The sequence below is a fragment of the Lepidochelys kempii genome, chromosome 20, assembly GCF_965140265.1.
Source record: "Lepidochelys kempii isolate rLepKem1 chromosome 20, rLepKem1.hap2, whole genome shotgun sequence".
Classification (NCBI taxonomy): domain Eukaryota; kingdom Metazoa; phylum Chordata; order Testudines; family Cheloniidae; genus Lepidochelys; species Lepidochelys kempii.
This window is the reverse complement of record NC_133275.1, coordinates 3,717,300-3,736,821: the sequence shown is the minus strand read 5'-3', so window position 1 is coordinate 3,736,821 and position 19,522 is coordinate 3,717,300. Positions and strand designations below refer to the sequence as shown.

Here is a 19,522-nt window from a genome sequence, read left to right as displayed (position 1 = left end):
TGCTTGGGACTTAATTATCTTGAGTAGTTTTGTATCATCTGCAAATTTTGCCACCTCACTGTTTACCCCTTTTTCCAGATCACTTATGAATATGTGGAATAGGAACAGCTAGCCAAAGACTCAAAAAGTAAAACAAAAAATTTTTTAAGCTAGCTGATCCCGCACTGGCATAGATACATAGTATAGTCAAGTGCTTGGTCACAGTTTGGTTTGTTATCTTGTCATGCAATATACTCAAGAGACCAAGTAACCAGTGACAGGCAGTTTTATTAATATGCACCAGGGAAAAGGTTCTCTAAGATACCAGGCTCCCATGCAGCCAATGTTACATTCGCCTTACGCAGAAGGGGTGCTCCCCAAGTTGCACGTTTCAGCTGGTATTATTTATATGATTTACTGAGTTACATGTCTCTTTGTGTAGATAAATCTCTGCATTAAGCATCTTCACACAACTTTCATATGACTTTGTGTTATGCCTCAGTTTTCATAGAACTTTGTATCAGATCCTTATATAGACAACTCTGTATTGAGCCTTGGTATAATGTTAAAAAATGTCTTTTTGCTAGGAGTAGAATAAGATCTCTCCCCCCCCCCACCTTTTAATCAATTGCCCTGTTGAATGAACGAGGTGTGAATGAGCAAGGTGTGGAAGGCAAGCACCTCCAGACAGCTGCAACAGGGCAAGAGGGGATGGAAGTCAGGCCCAAGAACAACGAAAAATACTTGTCAAGTGGGCTCACTAAAGAAGAGCAGACTTATTGATGGCCTTGGGGGTTAGAAGCCAGCACCTTCTTTTGAAAACACCCTTTTTGTAGCATTAAGACAACACCCAGAAGGAAGCAGCATAAAGGATCAAGGGACACAGACACAGATTTTGTATCTGGGACAGATTTGCATTAGAGGGAAGCTGCTATAAATGTGAGGTGTCTTGCAGAGGACCCCGAGTCTCGTCTTGTCAACATCGGAGCATTGATCTGGATCAACAGAAGCCCGGCTCCACCCCTCCCGCATCTAACTCACCTGGCCAGTGAAGTTAAGGGGAGCAACTAGTTGGTAACAACAACAAGACGGAGTGTGTTTGTGTGTGTATGTGAGTGCATGAGTGTAATATCTATCATATGCATATGACACAGTGTTGATTGATACATGTATTACCAATAAATGTGGCACTTTGCCTTATTCCCTCTGGAAAGATCCTGTGCAGTACTTTAAGTACAACATTTGCACATCCCTAAAATCCAGCCCATTGCCCCAGTTCCCTGCTTTGTTGCTCTGTTCCTTCGCAGGTGCAGAGCCGTGAAGGGACTTCCTGAGCTTATACCAGGACTGAGAATGACAGTATCTTGATAGCGGACAAGTTTCCCGTCTGCTTGTGCCAACTGCTGATTTTAGCCAATGCCGGCTGTGATGGGGTACTTAGCGTAAATGAACAGGATCGAGGTAGAGGTGAGTACCATATTTGTGCTTAATATTGTTCGTGCTTAATGCCTACCGATATATAGATCTATGGTGTGGATCATGCCTGTTATTAATATGATCTATATTTATATGCTAGCCAGCCTATATTGGTCAACACCGGGCACTTTGGCATGTCAGCTCCATTGGTAGCAGCTAATGTCGTAGACAGAGAGCCTGAGATATAAGCCCTCCTAACAGAAGCCTGGTATGAGCTAAAGCAGTAGGCAAGCTTTGCTGATATAAAGCAAAGTTAGCAAACACCAGGCACTCACGCAAACACAGTCCAGAAGAGGGGTACCAGACCATCCCGATATCAAGGATAGTACAAAAACATTCCCCAGGAACATGCTGCCCCCTCCTAAAAGATACGGTTGGGATCACAGTGTGACTAATAAAGGGGTTTTGATCGTGTACAAGGAGATGGGTGATAACTAGCCACGTCGGGGGCCGTAAACAACTATGTCAGAGAGGCAGTATGTAACTTGTTTGCACCAGGGTATAAAGAGGTATCTCTGAAAGAGTGTCTTGGTCCAGCCGAGGGGGAAATGGAAAGTCCCAGCATTCACCGAGCTGCATCCATTGTCATATACTAAGAGATCTCCTTGTAGAGCCTGCCAGGTGCTTGGTCAACAATAAACCTGGCCTGGTGCCTTCATACCTTAACGGATCTTGTGGTCGTTGGGCGGTTGGCTCGCAGCCTGCCGTGCCGGCTGTCTGCACAGAGCGGAGAGCAGCACACAGGGAGAACACACGCACGCAGCCAAACATCTGACCACAGCAGCTACCAGCTGCCTGCTCTGTTGAAGTGGCGCCAGTCTCCCGCCCGCATTCCTTTCCTCCCTTGTGCATGTCACCAGCAGAGGGATCCAATTAAAAGTCGTGTTCTGTTTCAGCTGCAGATTTCCACTCAATGCATCCTAGCGTCTCAACAAGCAAAGACCCCGAAGACCCCGTTCGCAACCTAAATACTCTGAGGCATGGCACTCCAGCGAGACAGCTCGTCGCACGAATTCCCCTGCTTTGAAAAGGCAGGGCTCCTAGGCTGTCGGCCTAACACAGGTATTTCAGAGGCCTCTGTCACCTTGGGGTTTTATCCCTTGGGCCCCTTACAATGCCTCTGGAGAGCTACAGGGGCAGGCAGCCGGTCACCCTGTAACTGACACCAAGCACATGCTTGAGCCCTTGGCACATGCGACCACCTCTGGGGTGGAGGGCAAGAGGGAAAGTGTCCGCCAGTCACCAGAGCAAACCCCTCATTTCTGGAGAACGCCCTTCCATAGTCAACACCTCTGCAGTGCAGACAAGGACCCGGAGTGCTGCGCTTTTCCCTGAAAGACACGCTCCCCCCACCCCCGCCACCCCCACACAGAACCGATAGCACACGGGGCCTGGGGAGGGGAGGAAGGGCGGAGGACCAGCGATTCCCATCATGAGGGTCAGGCTACAAAGCCACTTCCTCCGGCTTTTCCAAAGGGTTCAGCTCCCTTTACTCAGTGCAGGCTCCTCTGCAACCCCACCACTGCCCCCTGAACATCGAGGGGGGGCTTCCCACGAGCCGCTGAGGTTAGTTACCATGCAGTGTGGGGCCGCTGTTTCTAAAAGGATCCAGCCAGTGGGGGTGGAGGATGGGGTGGGAGCTCTGCCTCTCGGAGCCTCCTGGTTCTCGGGGGTCAAAATCAGCTGCTTGCTGCTGGTTTGAATCCCAGTTTGCAGCTGGCGGGCCAGAAGAGACAAGCAGCATTTCATCGGGAGCAGCACCTGCCCACTGCCGCTGGACAAGGGGCATCTTTGTGGTGAGCCCACGCAAGGCTCCAACAGTGCACAATGTGGGGGACTGTTTCCTGGGCAGATGATTTGCATCTCGAATGGGCCGCTTGCCTCAGGGCTCTTGACTCGGGCCCAGAACCGTAATGGCTCTGCTCTGGTGCCTGATTTGAGAGCAGCTTGGCTTGGTGCCCGGTTTAGGAGGACCGCGATAGGATTAGGCCACAGCGCTCACAGTCCAGGCTAGTTACTGGGAAATACAGACTCCTCTCTGATGCCTGGGATTTCATAACATCAGGCCCTGTGTCACTGGAGCCTGCCCCAGCATGGGGAGAAGGGAATGGAATTGAGGACTTGGGGGGGGGGGGCTGTCAGTCGTATTCCTGGAAATTACCTGGATGTATCTTCAGCCTCAGTATTCTAGCTCTGCCATGGCTCGGCCTATTGCTACCGCTGCCACTGACCTTGGCAAGTCACTGCCCCATCCTGTGCCTCAGTTTCCCTGCAAGTGAGTGGCCTCCTCCCCAAATGCTACCTCGTGGCCTTGTTCTCACCTTGCCCCAGGTGTCCTGCTCCATCCTCTCCTGTCCCTCAGACAGGATAACCACACCAGCCCTTCCTTCTGGGTGCAGCCATCTCACCATTCCTAGGGTCCCGCTGTCCAGCAAGGAGACATCAGCGGGTAGCTCCCCCTTTCTTCAGCCCTCTCCAGCCCTAGATCTCTGGCTTGGGGACTGTAGCAGATCGACACTCACCTGCGTGGCACCTCCTGCTGGCTGCCTCAGGAATAAGCTCTTTTCCAGCATACAGAGCACCTCCTACTGGCCGGTGTCTCGCCTGCCGCTGGCCCCCGTATCCCTCCCAGACCCCGGTGCCCTTCACCTCAGGGTTCTGAGTCTCCCCGAGTAGAGACCGTCGAATCATGGAAGTCAACGAATGGCTACACAGGTGGTGTTGGAGAGAAGGCTTTGGATTCTTTGGCCATGGGATGGTGTTCCAAGAAGGAGGAGTGCTAGGCAGAGACGGGCTCCACCTAACGAAGAGAGGGAAGAGCATCTTCCCAAGCAGGCTGGCTAACTTAGTGAGGAAGGCTTTAAACTAGGTTCACCGGGGGAAGGAGACCAAAGCCCTGAGGTAAGTGAGGAAGTTGGATACCGGGAGGAATCACGAGCAGGAGAGCGCAAGAGGGGAGAGAGTGGGACAGTCAGCGAGTTATCTTAAGTGCCTATACAAAAATGCAAGAAGCCTGGGAAACAAGCAGGGAGAACTGGAAGTCCTGGCACAGTCAAGGAATTATGATGTGGTTGGAATAACAGAGACTTGGTGGGATAACTCACATGACTGGAGCACTGTCATGGATGGATATAAGCTGTTCCGGAAGGACAGGCAGGGCAGAAAAGGTGGGGGAGTTGCACTGTATGTAAGGAAGCAGTATGACTCTCAGAGCTCCGGTATGAAACTGCAGAAAAACCTGAGTGTCTCTGGATTAAGTTTAGAAGCATGAGTAATAAGAGTGATGTCGTGGGGCGAGTCTGCTATAGACCACCGGACCAGGGGGATGAGGTGGACGAGGCTTTCTTCTGGCAACTAACAGAAGTTACTAGATCTCAGGCCCTGGTTCTCATGGGAGACTTCAATCACCCTGATATCTGCTGGGAGGGCAATACAGCAGTGCACAGACAATACAAGAAGTTTTTGGAAAGTGTAGGGGACAATTTCCTGGTGCAAGTGCTGGAGGAACCAACTAGGGGCAGGGCAGAGCTCTTCTTGACCTGCTGCTCACAAACGGGGAAGAATTAGTAGGGGAAGCAAAAGTGGATGGGAACCTGGGTGGCAGTGACCATGAGATGGTTGAGTTCAGGATACTGACACAAGGAAGAAAGGAGAGCAGCAGAATATGGACCCTGGACTTCAGAAAAGCAGACTTTGACTCCCTCAGGAAACTGATGGGCAGGATCCCCTGGGAGAATAACATGAGGGGGAAAGGAGACCAGGAGAGCTGGCTGTATTGTAAAGAATCCTTACTGAGGTTACAGGAACAAACCATCCCGATGTGTAGGAAGAATAGTAAATATGGCAGGCAACCAGCTTGGCTTAACAGTGAAATCCTTGCTGATCTTAAACACAAAAAAGAAGCTTACAAGAAGTGGAAGACTGGACAAATGACCAGGGAAGAATATAAAAATATTGCTCGGGCATGCAGGAGTGAAATCAGGAAGGCCAAATCACACTTGGAGTTGCAGCTAGCAAGAGATGTTAAGAGTAATAAGAAGGGTTTCTTCAGGTATGTTAGCAACAAGAAGAAAGTCAAGGAAAGTGTTGGCTCCTTGCTGAATGAGGGAGGAAACCTAGTGACAGAGGATGTGGAAAAAGCTAATGTACTCAATGCTTTTTTTGCCTCTGTCTTCACGAACAAGGTCAGCTCCCAGACTGCTGCACTGGGCAGCACAGCATGGGGGGGAGGTGACCAGCCCTCTGTGAAGAAAGAAGTGGTTTGGGACTATTTAGAAAAGCTGGACGTGCACAAGTCCATGGGGCCAGATGCGCTGCATCCGAGAGTGCTAAAGGAGTTGGCGGATGTGATTGCAGAGCCATTGGCCATTATCTTTGAAAACTCATGGCGATCGGGGGAGGTCCTGGACGATGGGGAAAAGGCTTATGTAGTGCCCATCTTTAAAAACAGGAAGGAGAAGGATTCGGGGAACTACAGGCCAGTCAGCCTCACCTCAATCCCTGGAAAAATCTTGGAGCAGGTCCTCAAAGAATCAATTCTGAAGCACTAGAGGAAAGTGATCAGGAACAGTCAGCATGGATTCACCAAGGGCAAGTCATGCCTGACTAATCTAATTGCCTTCTATGACGAGATAACTGGCTCTGTGGATGAGGGGAAAGCAGTCGACGTGTTATTCCTTGACTTTAGCAAAGCTTTTGACACAGTCTCCCACAGTATTCTTGCCAGCAAGTTAAAGAAGTATGGGCTGGATGAATGGACTATACGGTGGATAGAAAGCTGGCTAGATTGTCGGGCTCAACAGGTAGTGATCAATGCCTCCATGTCTAGTTGGCAGCCGGTATCAAGTGGAGTGCCCCAAGGGTCGGTCCTGGGGCCGGTTTTGTTCAATATCTTCATTAATGATCTGGAGGATGGTGTGGATTGCACCCTCAGCAAGTTTGCAGATGACACTAAACTGGGAGGAGAGGTAGATACACTGGAGGGTAGGGATAGGATACAGAGGGACCTCGACAAATTAGAGGATTGGGCCAAAAGAAATCTGATGAGGTTCAACAAAGACAAGTGCAGAGTCCTGCACTTAGGACGGAAGAATCCCATGCACCGCTACAGACTAGGGACCGAATGGCTCGGCAGCAGTTCTGCAGAAAAGAGCCTAGTGGTTACAGTGGAGGAGAAGCTGGATGTGAGTCAACAGTGTGCCCTTGTTGCCAAGAAGGCTAATGGCATTTTGGGTTGTATAAGTAGGGGCATTGCCAGCAGATCAAGGGATGTGATCATTCCCCTCTATTCAACTTTGGTGAGGCCTCATCTGGAGTACTGTGTCTGAATTTTGGGCCCCACACTACAAGAAGGATGTGGAAAATTTGGAAAGCGTCCAGCGGAGGGCAACAAAAATGATTAGGGGACTGGAACACATGACTTATGAGGAGAGGCTGAGGGAACTGGGATTGTTGAGTCTGCAGAAGAGAAAGAGGGGGGATTTGATAGCTGCTTTCAACTACCTGAAAGGGGGTTCCAAAGGGGATGGATCTAGACTGTTCTCCATGGTAGCAGATGACAGAACGAGGAGTAATGGTCTCAAGTTACAGTGGGGGAGGTTTAGGTTGGATATTAGGAAAAACTTTTTCACTAGGTGGGTGGTGAAACATTGGAATGCGTTACCTAGGGAAGTGGTGGAATCTCCTTCCTTTGAGGTTTTTAAGGTCAGGCTTGATAAAGCCCTGGCTGGGATGATTTAGTTGGGGATTGGTCCTGCTTTGAGCAAGTGGTTGGACTAGATGACCTCCTGAGGTCCCTTCCAATCCTGATATTCTATGATTCTGTGATTCTGCTGGAGTGGGGCAACTGCCCCACTACAGGGACACCAGCCAGAAAACCTCTCCTGCCTTCTCCCAGAAACCATCTCCTGACTCTGCCAGCTCTCCTCTCCTGTCTGAGGCCTGACTGACCTCTTCTAGCCCCTCTTAGTTGGCCCAAGTGGGGGCACCCAGGCTGGAACGGGAGAGCTCAGGCCAGTTTCATGTAACGGAATCTCTTCCATTCCCCCATCTCATGAAACTGTCCTTCTCAGGACAGCGCTTGGAGAGCTAGGGATGGAGAAAGCTCTAAAAGCTAGGGCGGATTTGTATTTATTGGGGGTTGTGTTTATGATCCGGGAAGAAACTGGGGTTTGGGAACTTCCAGGAGCCCTGTAAAACCGTACAGCCCCTCCTGATGTAGTTTAAGGCAGCGGAGTGGAGCCGTTGGGCGTGAGCTTGGAGAGCTGGTCCAGACTTGGCCATATGACTCTGGACAGCTCGCCTGCTGCTTGCCTCTGTTTCCCCTCCCACCCAAAGCATTTCAGGGCCGGGGCTGTCTCTCTGCGTGGAGTCTGGTCTCGATGGAAGTATTTAGGTGGCACCGTGGTACACAGACGAATGTCCCACCTCCTTTGAAAGCTGTGTGCCTCTCTGACTTTCTCGCCCAGATTTTCCCTGCCCCTGAATTACCGACGAATGCATCCGACAGAGCGGGTATTCACCCACGAAAGCTTATGCTCCAATACGTCTGTTAGTCTGGATCTGTAAAAGCGGCAAAGAGTCCTGTAGCACCTTGCAGACTAACACCGCTCCTGTTCTGATACCTGAATTACCCATAACCTCAAGCACTGTCTGTAGACTCAATGAGTTAGCCAGAGGGACACTTTCTTTTTTCTATTCCTGTTTTTGGTTTTCCTTCTCCGGGGGGTTTTCGAAAGCCACGTACAACTGAACAAACTGCCCAGTGCCCTGTTCGTCAGCGATGGATGGCTTCCTGGCTTGCAACGCGATAAAGGCGAGCAAACCCGCAGGCGACTGGAAGTTTGGTAGGTTTCTTTGAACCACTCCTTGGTAACTGTGTCGGTTGGGGTCTCGCCCACCTGCTCCAGATCAGGCCCTATGAGGCCCTGAGCTAGTTGGGGACAGTCCAGCCGCCCCTCAGCCTGCAGGAACCCCCCCACCTCTGAGGCTCAGTTGTGACCTAGGCGATTTGCTACCCACATGGGCCCCAGCGCGGAACCGGGATCCTCCCAATCCAGTTCCCCCAGGGGACCCGTGGGGAAGGCTTTGAGTCCCCGTGTCCCCGCCTCCACCCCACTGGCCTCAGCCAGCCAGTCTAGTGGGAAAGGTCCCACCCAGTCCCCAGCGATGCCCAGCCCTTGCTGGGCATGGTCCTAGACCCAGTTTGGTCCCTGTTTCTATCCCATTTCCAAAGGTTTCCAGCAGGGATCCTGCGTGGGGGTGGGGGGTGGGGGTGACGATCCCGTCTCCTCCAGTCGTGCCCCCCCAGTTAGAGCCCAGTACAAGGTACCACCTGCTTTCTAAACCCCCTCCCCCACCCCCACTGTCATCCTGACCCCCCTCCCCCCAAGTCCTTTGTCTTAGGATTTCTTTGTCTGAGCTGGCCCCCCTCCCCCTGGCTCGCCAGGGCGCAGGATGGGTGGGTCGGGATCGGTAAAGCGCTGGGGGGGGGATCTCTGTGCAAGACAAAGGCTCCCCCCCCCCGTCCCCCCACACACCTCGGGCTGCTGCAGCCGCCATTCCCTCCTCGGGCCAGCGGGGGCGCCCTCCGCCTGCCAGGCTCCCGACGGCCCCCGCCAGCCCGGTCCAGCAGCGCTAGAGCCGGAGCGGGGTCCGGGGTGTGTGTGGGGGGGGCGGGTCCATGGGGGGGCGCCCGAAGATGTGACCATGGGAGGCGAGGCGGGGAGATGCGCTGGGCAGCCAGGTAGGCTGGGGGGGGGGGGAGCTGGCCAGCACTTCAGCAGCGTCGCTCCGACAGCGGAGCCCTGGGGGGGGGGGACGAGCTGCTGCGGGGAGGGAGGGGGGATCGATAGGACCTCGCGATCCCGCCCCCCCCTTCCCTGTCGCGGTGCCGATGCTGGGGGGGGGGGAGTCGTTGCAATGTCGCGCAGCGCGGGAGTGATTTATAGCGCTGCAGTTTGCCCCCCCCCCCCCCCAGCTGCGCGGGACCGGCCGTGGGCGCAGCGCAAGGCTGCGGGGGGGGGGGCGGGATCGGGATCGGGATCAGCCCGTTCTGCATGGCCCGGGGGCGGGGGAAGGTTTTGCGCCCCCAGCTGCAGCCATGTTCTGCGCTGCGCTCCGGCCCCTCCGCGCCGAGCGAGGGGGGGAGGGTTTTTTTTTGGGGGGGGGATCGACAGCCCGGGCTGGGGCACAACTGTGCCAAATCCCCCCCCCCCAGGGGGGCTCTTCAGCCTCCCCCGGGAACTGCGGATCATTGGACACCTGCAGCGAGGTCCATCACCGCAGCGTCGGGACACCCTGGGCAGAGAGCCAGGTTCCCCTCTCGCTGGCTGGCTGTCCCCGGCCACCCCATCCCCGGGCTAGCTACCTGTGACCCAGCCCTCGGTCTCCACACAGACCCCGAAGTAGTTCCCCCCCCCGCCCCTCACCATGGCGTCTGGGCATCAACTGCCCTCCTCAGAATGGCCCGGGTCCCAGGGTTGGGCACCTCGCCTGCGGATGGGGGTGGGGGCATTCAGATCGATTTGTTTCACTCCCTTGACCACCTCTCTCCCCCCTCCAGGGCCTGTCACTGTCTCCCCTCTCCCAGCTCTGACCCCCCTGCCCCCCCCTCCCCTGCTAACTCTGGAGGCCCAGTCCCCTCAAGGGGGAAGCAGCCCTCTTGGCCCCCTCTCCCCTGCAAAGAGCTGTGGGGCAGCCGGCTGCCCAATGAACTGGCTGCTTGGGCAGGAGGGAGGGAGGGTGTTGTTAGGAGAGGGGCAGGGGCCCGTCGTCACCCTCACCCCCCCCCCCCCCAAGGTGCCCCCATACCCGGCCCGGCTGAGGGAGTCACAAAGCAGTTTTCCAGCTGCAGGTGGCCACCTGCCAGACCAGGGTGTCACTGGGCACCACTGAGGGGCATTCAGGCTGGCTAAGGGCCCCTCTGGGCCAGGTGATTGGGAAGGCTCCCTGGGACAGCGGGCCCCATGCCAAGCCCAGCAGAGTCAACAGAGGACAATGAAAGTCTTAAGTATTGTTCTCTGGCTGGTCACAGGGCCTGTGGGGGTTGGAGAGGCCTTTCACAGGCAGGGGAGATGGGGGGGGAAGCTTGGGCAGCAGGGGAGATTCGCACTGGATGGGGTGGGCCAATGGGAGGCAGGGGAGCTGGGCACTGGGGGAGGCTCTGGGAGACAGGGGAGATTGGCACTGGGGGAGGCTCTGGCAGGCAGGGGAGATGGGCACTGGGGGGTGGATCAGGCAGGCAGGGGAGATGGGCATGGGGGGGCTCTGGGAGACAGCGGAGATTGGCACTGCAGGGGGCTCAGGCAGGCAGAGGAGAAGGGTACTGTGGGGCTCTGGGAGATGGGAGATTGGCACTGGGGGGAGCTCAGGCAGGCGGGGAGATGGGCACTGTGGGGCTCTGGGAGACAGGGGAGATTGGCACTGGGGGGGGGCTCAGGCAGGCGGGGAGATGGGCACTGGGCTCCCCGGTGACTTGTGCTCCTGCTGCTTTCCCAGCCCCCCGGCTCTGCCCCACAGTTACACCCTCTGCCCTCCAGTGCCTGGAGAAGGGGGCGTGGAGTAGAGCCAGATGGGATTTCCTGGTTCTGCCCACTCTTCAATGCCTCCCTGTGTCTCCCCCACCCCAGGCTGGTGCCACCCTTCCCATGGGAGCCATGAGGGGCTCCAGATGAGACGGGGGAGTCTCCCTGTCTGGCCCTAGAAGAGCCCAGGACACGCCAGAGATCAGGAGCTGTGGGAGCCCCGCGTCACCCCCGAGGTGAGGCTTGCCGCGGGGGGAAAGGGGTGCAGCCGTCGCACTGGGTGCCAAGAGCACAGACCTGGGTGTTACCTCCTAGGCAGCCGTGGGGCAAGCTACCCCTCCCCCTGTCCTGCGGGGACCCACCTCTAGAGGGCAGAGGGAAGCTCAGGGCTGGTGGGCACACCAGATTTCCCTGGCAGGAACATGCTTGTGTCCTAGTTTATTCTGGACAGTTGTTCCCTCTGAGCCCTACACACACACACCCTGGTGGGGTAAAATCTGGCTAAGTCCTCCCGCTGCCATCCCACAATGCACTGCTCCTTCATCCGCTCTCCATGCCTCCGCCACCCGGGGAGAGGCGTAGGCAAGCAGTGACTGTTGGGATAGGTCGGAGGGGGTTGAACCCACGCTCCCACAATGCCAGCCGGCATCCCACAATGCACTGCCAAAGCTTCCCACAAGGCAGCGAGCAGGATGGCGGGACACCTACCCGCCGTGCCCGCTGCTGGGTGGGCGCCAGGGTTGGGAGAGCACCGGGAACGCCCCCAGAGCGCTGTGCCCACCTGTCCTGGTATGTGCCGGGCCTGGCGCAGCGGGGGTCAGGTGCTGCCTGCTGCCAAAACGCCAATATACCAGGGCAGCTCCTGGGGTGAGACAAGCCCTCAAGTCCCCGTGGCCCGGTCAGGCTTCTGGTCACTTTGCCCGTTCGTGCCAACACTGCCCTTTGCAAAGCAGAGTGAAATCCGCTGCCTGTTCACACAAAGGCCAGCCGCCACCAGCCCAAGCTGGCTTCAAACTGTGCCCCCCTCCCAGAGGGCAAAGCCCCCTATGCCAGCCTGCGTTGAGCCGAACAGAGGTGCTCCGGACCACCCAACCTGCTCTCTTCATACCCCTACATGGAGCTTGGCTCTCCGAGCCCCGCACTCCTGCTGATTACAGTCTTGTGACTGCCTTGGGGCTCTGTGTTTACCTCCTGGGGGAGGGGAGCTGTGGGTCTCTCTGCTGCTTCCCTGAACAGATTTGAATTGCAAACATCAGGTTTCTGCTCTGGGCCCTGGCCCAGCTGTGGGGGTGGGGGCGGGGGCGGGGAATGATGGATTTGCATAAAGTGGGCACAGTCTGGTCTGCTGCCAGCTTGTGTCTCCCCGCCGCCCCCCCGGAGCACTTCCCGGAAGAGGAGGGGCTTGGCCCCACCCTCGCATCTTTGGTGCTGTGTGCCACTCGGCCGCTCTTCCCCAGAGCTGGCTGCGTTTCGGGAGGCACGGGGAGCAGAGTCATTTCACCGGCACGGTGCTGGTGGCAACGGGATGGGCCGAAGCCCCAAAAGCCGGCTGAGTGTCTCTGTGGCAGGACACAGAACGGCACCAGGAATAAAATGAAATGGACCCAACTAAGAATCCTGCCCTCAAGGCCCCGCCCATGAGGGGCGTGGCCAGACTGCAGGGTGCTATGGGAATTCTCCGCTTACCCCCCCCTGCTCCCCCCCCAGAGTGCAGGTCACAGCTGCCCCGAGGCTGCTGCAATTTACACCGGGAGCCAAGCAGGGCCAGGGGCTGCAGGGCAGCTTGAGGCCGCCCGAGCATGAGGGTCGGGTCACCTTGGAGCCTAGTGCAGAGAGAGGAAGGAACGTTGTGTCTCTCTGTGCGCACACCGTGCCCATCCCACTGGCCTCTGGGCACCTCGGAGTCTCGCAGACCATTACTGTCTCAGACCCCCCATCTCCCAGCCCCTGCCCTCAATCTCTGGGAGCGCAGGGGCGCAAGTGGTCCCCCTGGGGCTTGCCCAACAGTGTGCAAATCTCTCTGCGATTGCATGAGGCCGTGCCCGGCCCCAACGGGGCTGGGTCGGCCGGTGGGGGTGAGTTTCTCTGAGGAGCACCGCGGAGCCTGGCGCAGCACCAACAGGTACACAGTCATGATTGTTTAATGGGTGGTCCGCTCCAGCCCTGGCAGCTCTGTTTGCACCCACACCCCCGCTGCTCGGAGTCTGGCACTGTCGACACTAATGGAAAGTCAGCTCTCCCCGGCCAGCATGTCCCCCATGGCAACTTCCGGCGCTGGGGTTACCCAGCTAATGCCCAGGCCAGGGTCTCTGACCCCGTGCCAGCTAGATGTCCAAAAACCAAATCCAAATCCCTGAGGCTAGAGATTCTCAACTTTCACCAGCACTGGGACGCCCCACTCCCCCCTAGCCGGGCCTGTCCCTCATCCGGCAATGCGGGAAGGGCTGGGTGGTCCTGATCTCAAGCTGAGACCCACCCTGCCCCCGGCATCCCGGCTTCATTGTGACGGGCACTGAGCAGACCCAGAGGAAGGCACGGGCCCTGCCCTTTGGTATGGTAGGTGGGCTCCTGGCCTAGTCTGGCACAGCCTGGCTGCTTTAACCCCACCTGCTGGAGTGGGGCTGGCAGTTGCCATAGAGATAGCTTCAGATCTGGCCCCCACATCCAGAAACTCCGGGGCGGGCAGGGATCCACCACCTCCTGCTGAGATGGTCTCCTGCTTGCCTGTCGAGAGACCCGCACAAGCCGTGACCCAGATTCCCCGCGCATGCTCGCCCGGCTGTGCTCCGCCTCGGGGGCAGCCATGTGCTGCTGGTTAATTTCATAAACCCCAGGCCAGACTGATGCATGGGTGGGTGCAGTTCATGCCACATGACACTGGTCAGGATTAACCCTGATGCCCTGGGCAAATTGCCAACCCCTCTCCCTCCACTTCCTTCCACTCCCTTCCACTTCCCCCTTGCCCCCCATCCCCCAGGGGGGGGGAGAGTTCTCCCAAAGCTCCATGCTGGGCTGCTGCCAGCTCCCCCCACCCCCCCGCACCTTTTCCCGCTGCAGCCTGGCAATTTACACAGCCCAGCCTTGTGTCTTCGGGACACGTGCAGTGTCCCTTGGCAGCAGTGCACCCCAGCTTACTGGCTTCACCTCGGTTCAGCCTGCTGCCCCTTAGCAAAAAGCACGAAGCCGGAGCTCCGGTAAAACCAAGCCAAAGTTTATTGAATGAGGCTCGAGTTAAAGAGTCAGCTAAAAGCAAGGGAAAGGCTTTGGAGTCAAGTTTCTGGGTAAAAGGAAAACAGAATTGGTAGGCACAGGCCTGCCCTTATTAACAGTCGCTTTCCTAGCTGATCAGGGATCCTCCCCCGCTTCTGACAGCCCTTGGCCACCTTCCACGAGAGACACCGGATGGCAGGGGATCTCCTCTGTAACGGAGCGCGTCTGTGCCCTCTTTCCTCCGCCGACAGTCCCAGACTTTTTGCCTCTTTTCGGCATCGGGGCGTGTGACGAAGCGGGACTGTTCTTAATGTTTCCTCTGAATACTGTAGGGGTGCCTCAGTTTCCCCCATGCATTTCTTAAGTCTCTCGGTGGTGGGATAAGGGTGTGTGATTGTTGCAGAGCAAGGGGCCAGGGTACATAAATGGCGACACTCTGTCTCCTGAAAAAAGAAAAGGAGTACTTGTGGCACCTTAGAGACTAACCAATTTATTTGAGCATGAGCTTTCGTGAGCTACAGCCTGGCAACTGATGGCCTGGGCCCTTCCCCCCTGCAAGGTGAGAGCTAAAGGGTTGGAGAACAAAGGAATCAGGTGGCCTCCTGGCCCGGGAAAGGGACAAAGCCCAGAGGAGGAGGGGCTGGAGAGGGTTTCAGTTTGGGGCTGGCTGGGGACATGGAGTGAAGGGCAGACGTGGTTGTTTGGCTCACTGCCCCCCAAAAGGACCCAGCTGAGGGGTCCTGTTCTCTGCACCTACCAGCTCCGCTTTAGACCATGTTCCTGTCATCTAATAAACCTCTGTTTTACTGGCTGGCTGAGAGTCCCGTCTGACTGCGAAGTTGGGGGGCAGGACCCTCTGGCTGCCCCCGGACCCCGCCTGGGCGGACTCGCTGTGGGAAGCGCAGGGGGGGGCAGAGGATGCTGAATGCTCCGAGGTCAGACCCAGGAAGGTGGAGCCGGGTGAGCTGTGTGTCCTGTAGACAGGCTGCTCAGAGAGGAGACTTTCCCAGAGTCCTGCCTGGCTTCGTAGGGAGCAGTTCCAGAGCATCGCCCGGGGACTCTGTGACAGGGTGATTCGGGAACGTCCTGCAGCCCCGAGGCTCCCCCGTTCGGAGTCCATTCTTGGGGGCGCTCAGGCCTGCCCTGGCTCCAGACTGTAAAGACGGGGCTGGGAAAAGGCTGAGAGATGGCACGCTTGGCTGGGGTTAGCTGCGACCCTCTGGGGCTGGCCTTCATCCCCAGCGGTTTCGGAAGGTAACATTCTACCTGTTACCTCTTGCTGAAAATATGCCCTGTACAAACATTTCCCAGGAACTGGGACAATGGGCTGGTCCTTAGCTTTTGGCAGAGACCATGCTCCTCCCCCACCTCAGGGAACTATCAGGTGTAACGTACCTGCCTGCGCATGTAATTGTCACAGCCTGTCGTCCCGTTCCGGGCACTGTTCGAAGCCCCTACAAAGCACACATCAGTCAGCACTGTTTCTGGAAGGGCGGCAAATCTGAGCCCCCTCGGCTTTCCCAAGGGGGCAAAAGAGGCAGCAAACAGGGCAAGGCAGAGCTCCAGAGAGCCCCAGAGCCACACTGCAACCAGCTGAGACCTGCCCCCCCTCTGCAGAGCAGCACCTGCCATGTGTGGATCGACCTGGACCCCTGGGCAGAGTTTGTGCAGCTGTGACAGCTCCTCTGGCTGGCTCCATCAGCAGGGATTGAACCCACAGACTTTATAGCTGTAAGTCAGAGGGGCTGTTGGTAATCTCTGTACGGGGTGGGGCAGAGAATCTGGGTGGGCCAGCGGGGGGTCCGGTGCTTTGGGGTGAGAGAACCTCGGGGGAGAGGGGGTGCGACGCTTTCCCAGCTCCGGGCTTTGCGTGGATTCACGGCTGATGGACCCCGAGGCGGGGCAGGCAGCAGAGGGAATCACAAGTGGTTTTCATTCCTCCCTCTCTTGTTGGAGCAGCCCCTGGCCCCAGTTCCGTCCCCGAGGGGCTGCCGGGGGGCTGGGGGGGGGGGCGGAAGCAGCTTACCCCACGGACTGAGGTGCTTGCTTTTTGCCCTGCCCCTGACCGCCAAACCACCACAGCCTGGAGGACCGGCCCCTCTGCCCTGGCTTTCCTGACAGACCCTGTCCACTATGCCCACAGTGCTGCGGGCCCTTTGCCAGCGGATTTATCCTGGCTGAGCGTATGGGGGATCCGGACACCCGCCATGGTGCAGGTGTGCTCCCACCCAGCCTGGCCCTAGCCCGAGGCTCTGGGTGCTGCAAGGGAGGGGCTTGTATTCTGTGCCCACTATGGCCACATCTGGTTTTGCCCCGGGGTGAGCATAAGGGGTGGGGCGCACTGGGCAGGTGCAGGGACTGCGTATTTCCCCAGCCCCAGTTTACTGCTTTTAGCCCCGTCCCCAGGGGCTACTCGCCCAGGGACCCCGGCTGGCCCTCTTGGCTGTGCCTTGCAGGGGCATGTGCCCTGATCTGGCTGCTAGATCCTAACCTGGACCCAGGCCCCAGACACGGCCAGTGATGTAAGTAAAGGTGTGGTTACACCCGGCAGGACTTTGGCCTGTTGTCCCACTGAATCTGAGCCCAGGAGGCAACTTCCACAGACCTGGCCTCCCTGCATTCAGCAGCCTCACTCTGTCTGCCCCACTGCTAGGATCCCCCTTCCCCAAAGTGCTTGCCCAGTCCCGAGAACGCTGTCCTACCTACCGGAGCCATTTCCGTGGCACCCAGCAACCGCGCTGACCATGCAACATCCCGGAGACAGGAATCAGGGTCACCCGGCACAAGAAGGAAGTTGATTCAGCGGCTGTGGGGCAGAGGGTGCTCTCCAGAGACCGCCCTGCTCTGGGGGCAAGGCCTGTGCCACCGGTGACTTAAGGTGGGGCGGGTGGGAATGTCTCGGCGTTGGGGTGGGATTCCCAGAGCCCTTTCCCTGGGATCCTGGCAACGGGAGGAACCGAGTGGCCAGGGGGTTTCCCGTCCTCTCCCAAATGTTGGCGGCGTTGACCGGTTTGGAGGGCAGAGATCATGGCTTTGGGGTTGTTTGAGGGGTTGCGTTCTTGGTCTCCCCTACCCCGGGGCTGTGCGTGGCCTCTGACCAGGCTGCAGGGCAGATATTAGCAGGTTTCTCAGCTTCCCCAGAGCAAGCAGCTGCACCCCCAGGGGCAAACGGTGCGAGAACACAGGGCCGCTCAGCGGCTGGGGGCAGAGGTGGAGTGAGGTACAGCGTGAGAGCAGGAAGTGGGGTGGGGGGGGGAATGCTGGGTATTTGAATCTCACGTGATGAAATATCACCCATAGTGGTGGTTAGAACTGGTCCGCTCTGGTGTTCTCCGCAGGGCCCCTTCCTGTTCGTCGTTCTCAGCCAGGGCGTTTTGCTTCAAGTGCTGGGTGGTTGGACCCGCTTCTCCCTCAGTCTGAAGCTGCCCGGGGACTCTGCGGGACCGCGCTTCTGCCTTCGAGGGGCTCTTGGGAAGGAAACGGCTCCTCCTCCCACCTCTCCCGAAAGGGCCAGGATCCAGGGCATCCCAGGTTAGTGCCACACCGAGAGCCACCCTCTGCGTGCCACATGAGCTTGGAAGCTTCCTGGGGCAGGGCCTGTCTCTCCATTCTTTGTGCAGCCCCTAGCGCTGCGGGGCCCCGGTCTGTGGCCCCCTGGTAATATGAATAATGAATAGTGAGACTTGCAGACTCTGAGCTGGTTAACACAGGGTGGGGGGCAGTGCCTGGCACAATGGGGCCCTGATCTCGGTTGCGGGTGGAAGGGCAGCCCCTGGCACAACAGAATGAGGCAGGATCCTTTCTTCCCAGCCACCCCTGCGGGATGGTGGGTGCTGAGCTCCCCTGCCAGCCTGGCACCCAGCTCACGAGTTTTCCAGCATTCCTCTTGCCCCGTGTTTGTTGTCAAATATGCCCTTGCAGCATGCTTCACCCACTGGCCCTGGTACAGGACAGGGCCGAGCCTGCTCCCTCAGGCAGGCAGCACGAGCTCCCGAGGCCGGGTTGTGGGCTCTGCCCCACTTCCCCCAGGGGCTGGAAGCTGCGCTGCCTTGCACCGGCTGTCGCCCTCCTGACCCCCCCCCCCCACCGTGCATAACTGGTGCCACACCGATTTCACACTAGTGTAAACTGCTGCCCGGGGAGGAACAGGGCTGCGAGCCAGGCCCGTCCCCGTCAACGGGGAGGAACCAGAAGCTGGTCCCGCTGGGAGCAGAATCGGGCCCCTCTTCCAGACCTGGCAGCTGCCAGGTGCTCCATGGCACAGGCTGGCCCCAAGCTAGAGCCCTGCTCCGTGGATGGTGCGGAGGGAATTCCGGTTTGCCTGCATCCACCCAGCCCTGAGGGGACCCAGCCAGGGAACCCCCTTCCCCCTCACCTTCCAGTCGTGGTTAACATCTGAGCTCCGGCCCCAGAAGAGCCTCGTTCCTGGTCCAATCAAGGAGATTCACTCAACCAGCACGGCCAAGCCCCCCTCTGTGTCCCCCCACCCCCCAACAGCCGCCCGGCACCCCACGCTCGCTCGATGGTCCTGAAGTCTTCAGGAATTCGAGATTAATCTTTAACTCAGTGTGATGAAACTTCCAGGAATAGTCCCACCGCAACTGGCAAGCCCAGGCTGGGAAGGAGGTACCGGGCCAAGAACTGACCTGGGGAGCAAAGTCTGACTAGAGCTGGGAGGAACCGTGGGCCAAACAGAGCCAAGCCGGAAGGGGGCACAGTCTCTGAACCCACGTGCCAGGCTGGGGCCCCACCTAGCCCCCGATCCCCCACCCCCGCCGGCCTAGGGCTCCCCCCTCACCTCCCCCTGCTCCCCGCAGGATGCGTCTGGTGCAGAAGTCCCTGTGCTTGCTGCTGGTGGCCACGGCGTCCCTGGCCCTGCTGTACCGACACATCTGGTCGCCCAAGGCCTACAGCACGGTCGACCTGCGCAACCGGCCGGACCGAGCCCCCGAGCAGCTGCTGGGTGAGCCCTTGTTGGGCCCCTCCAACAAGTACGCCCACATCCCCTTCCGGCTCAAGGAGGAGATCCTCGAGTAAGGACCTCCGCCCCCCCCCTCCCGGCGGGGGGGGAGCGGCTGGCATGGGTGGGGGGAGGTGTGCGGGGCAGGAAAGGGTGGCCAGGGATGGGGAAGCCCCAGCAGGGCCTTGGCTAGGGTGGATGTGGGACTGGCCCCTATGGGCAGGGCTGCAGCCTGGCTCCTGGGATGGGTCTTGGGAAGTGGATTTTCCAGGCTCCCCACTGGGATCCCAGCCCTTCCCAGGAGACACTTCCCCAGAGCCCTGCCCTCTCCTGCGGGGCGAGTCCCCAGACCCCCCATTGCCAGCACTGCGGT

The 19,522-nt window shown here is 58.0% G+C and overlaps 1 protein-coding gene and 1 long non-coding RNA gene across 8 annotated transcripts in view; one reads left to right on the top strand and one right to left on the bottom strand.

Moving 5' to 3' along the window:
• The first annotated feature begins 2,393 nt into the window (after nucleotides 1-2,393).
• The window catches only part of B4GALNT1 (beta-1,4-N-acetyl-galactosaminyltransferase 1), a 29,856-nt gene continuing 12,727 nt past the window's right edge, over nucleotides 2,394-19,522 (top strand). The window contains exons 1-5 of one of the 6 annotated variants that reach the window (XM_073318287.1): nucleotides 2,394-2,517; nucleotides 8,193-8,300; nucleotides 11,085-11,215; nucleotides 17,528-17,720; nucleotides 19,007-19,222. In XM_073318287.1, coding sequence (XP_073174388.1) covers nucleotides 19,008-19,222 — 215 coding nt within the window. In that variant the 5' untranslated portion in view covers nucleotides 2,394-2,517; nucleotides 8,193-8,300; nucleotides 11,085-11,215; nucleotides 17,528-17,720; nucleotide 19,007. Of the gene's footprint in view, nucleotides 2,518-8,192; nucleotides 8,301-9,105; nucleotides 9,200-11,084; nucleotides 11,216-15,806; nucleotides 15,921-17,527; nucleotides 17,721-19,006; nucleotides 19,223-19,522 lie in introns of those variants that run through there. The other 5 variants (XM_073318289.1, XM_073318288.1, XM_073318292.1 and 2 more) reach the window with 5 other exon arrangements.
• Nucleotides 14,175-19,201, bottom strand: LOC140900669 (uncharacterized). Of its 2 annotated transcripts, none has more exons than XR_012155690.1 (4): nucleotides 18,988-19,201; nucleotides 16,896-17,843; nucleotides 15,585-15,643; nucleotides 14,175-14,632 (listed from the first exon to the last, which is right to left on the bottom strand). It is a non-coding gene; the product is annotated as an uncharacterized lncRNA (long non-coding RNA). The 2 variants fall into 2 exon arrangements; XR_012155689.1 differs by lacking the exon at nucleotides 18,988-19,201 and adding an exon at nucleotides 18,565-18,651.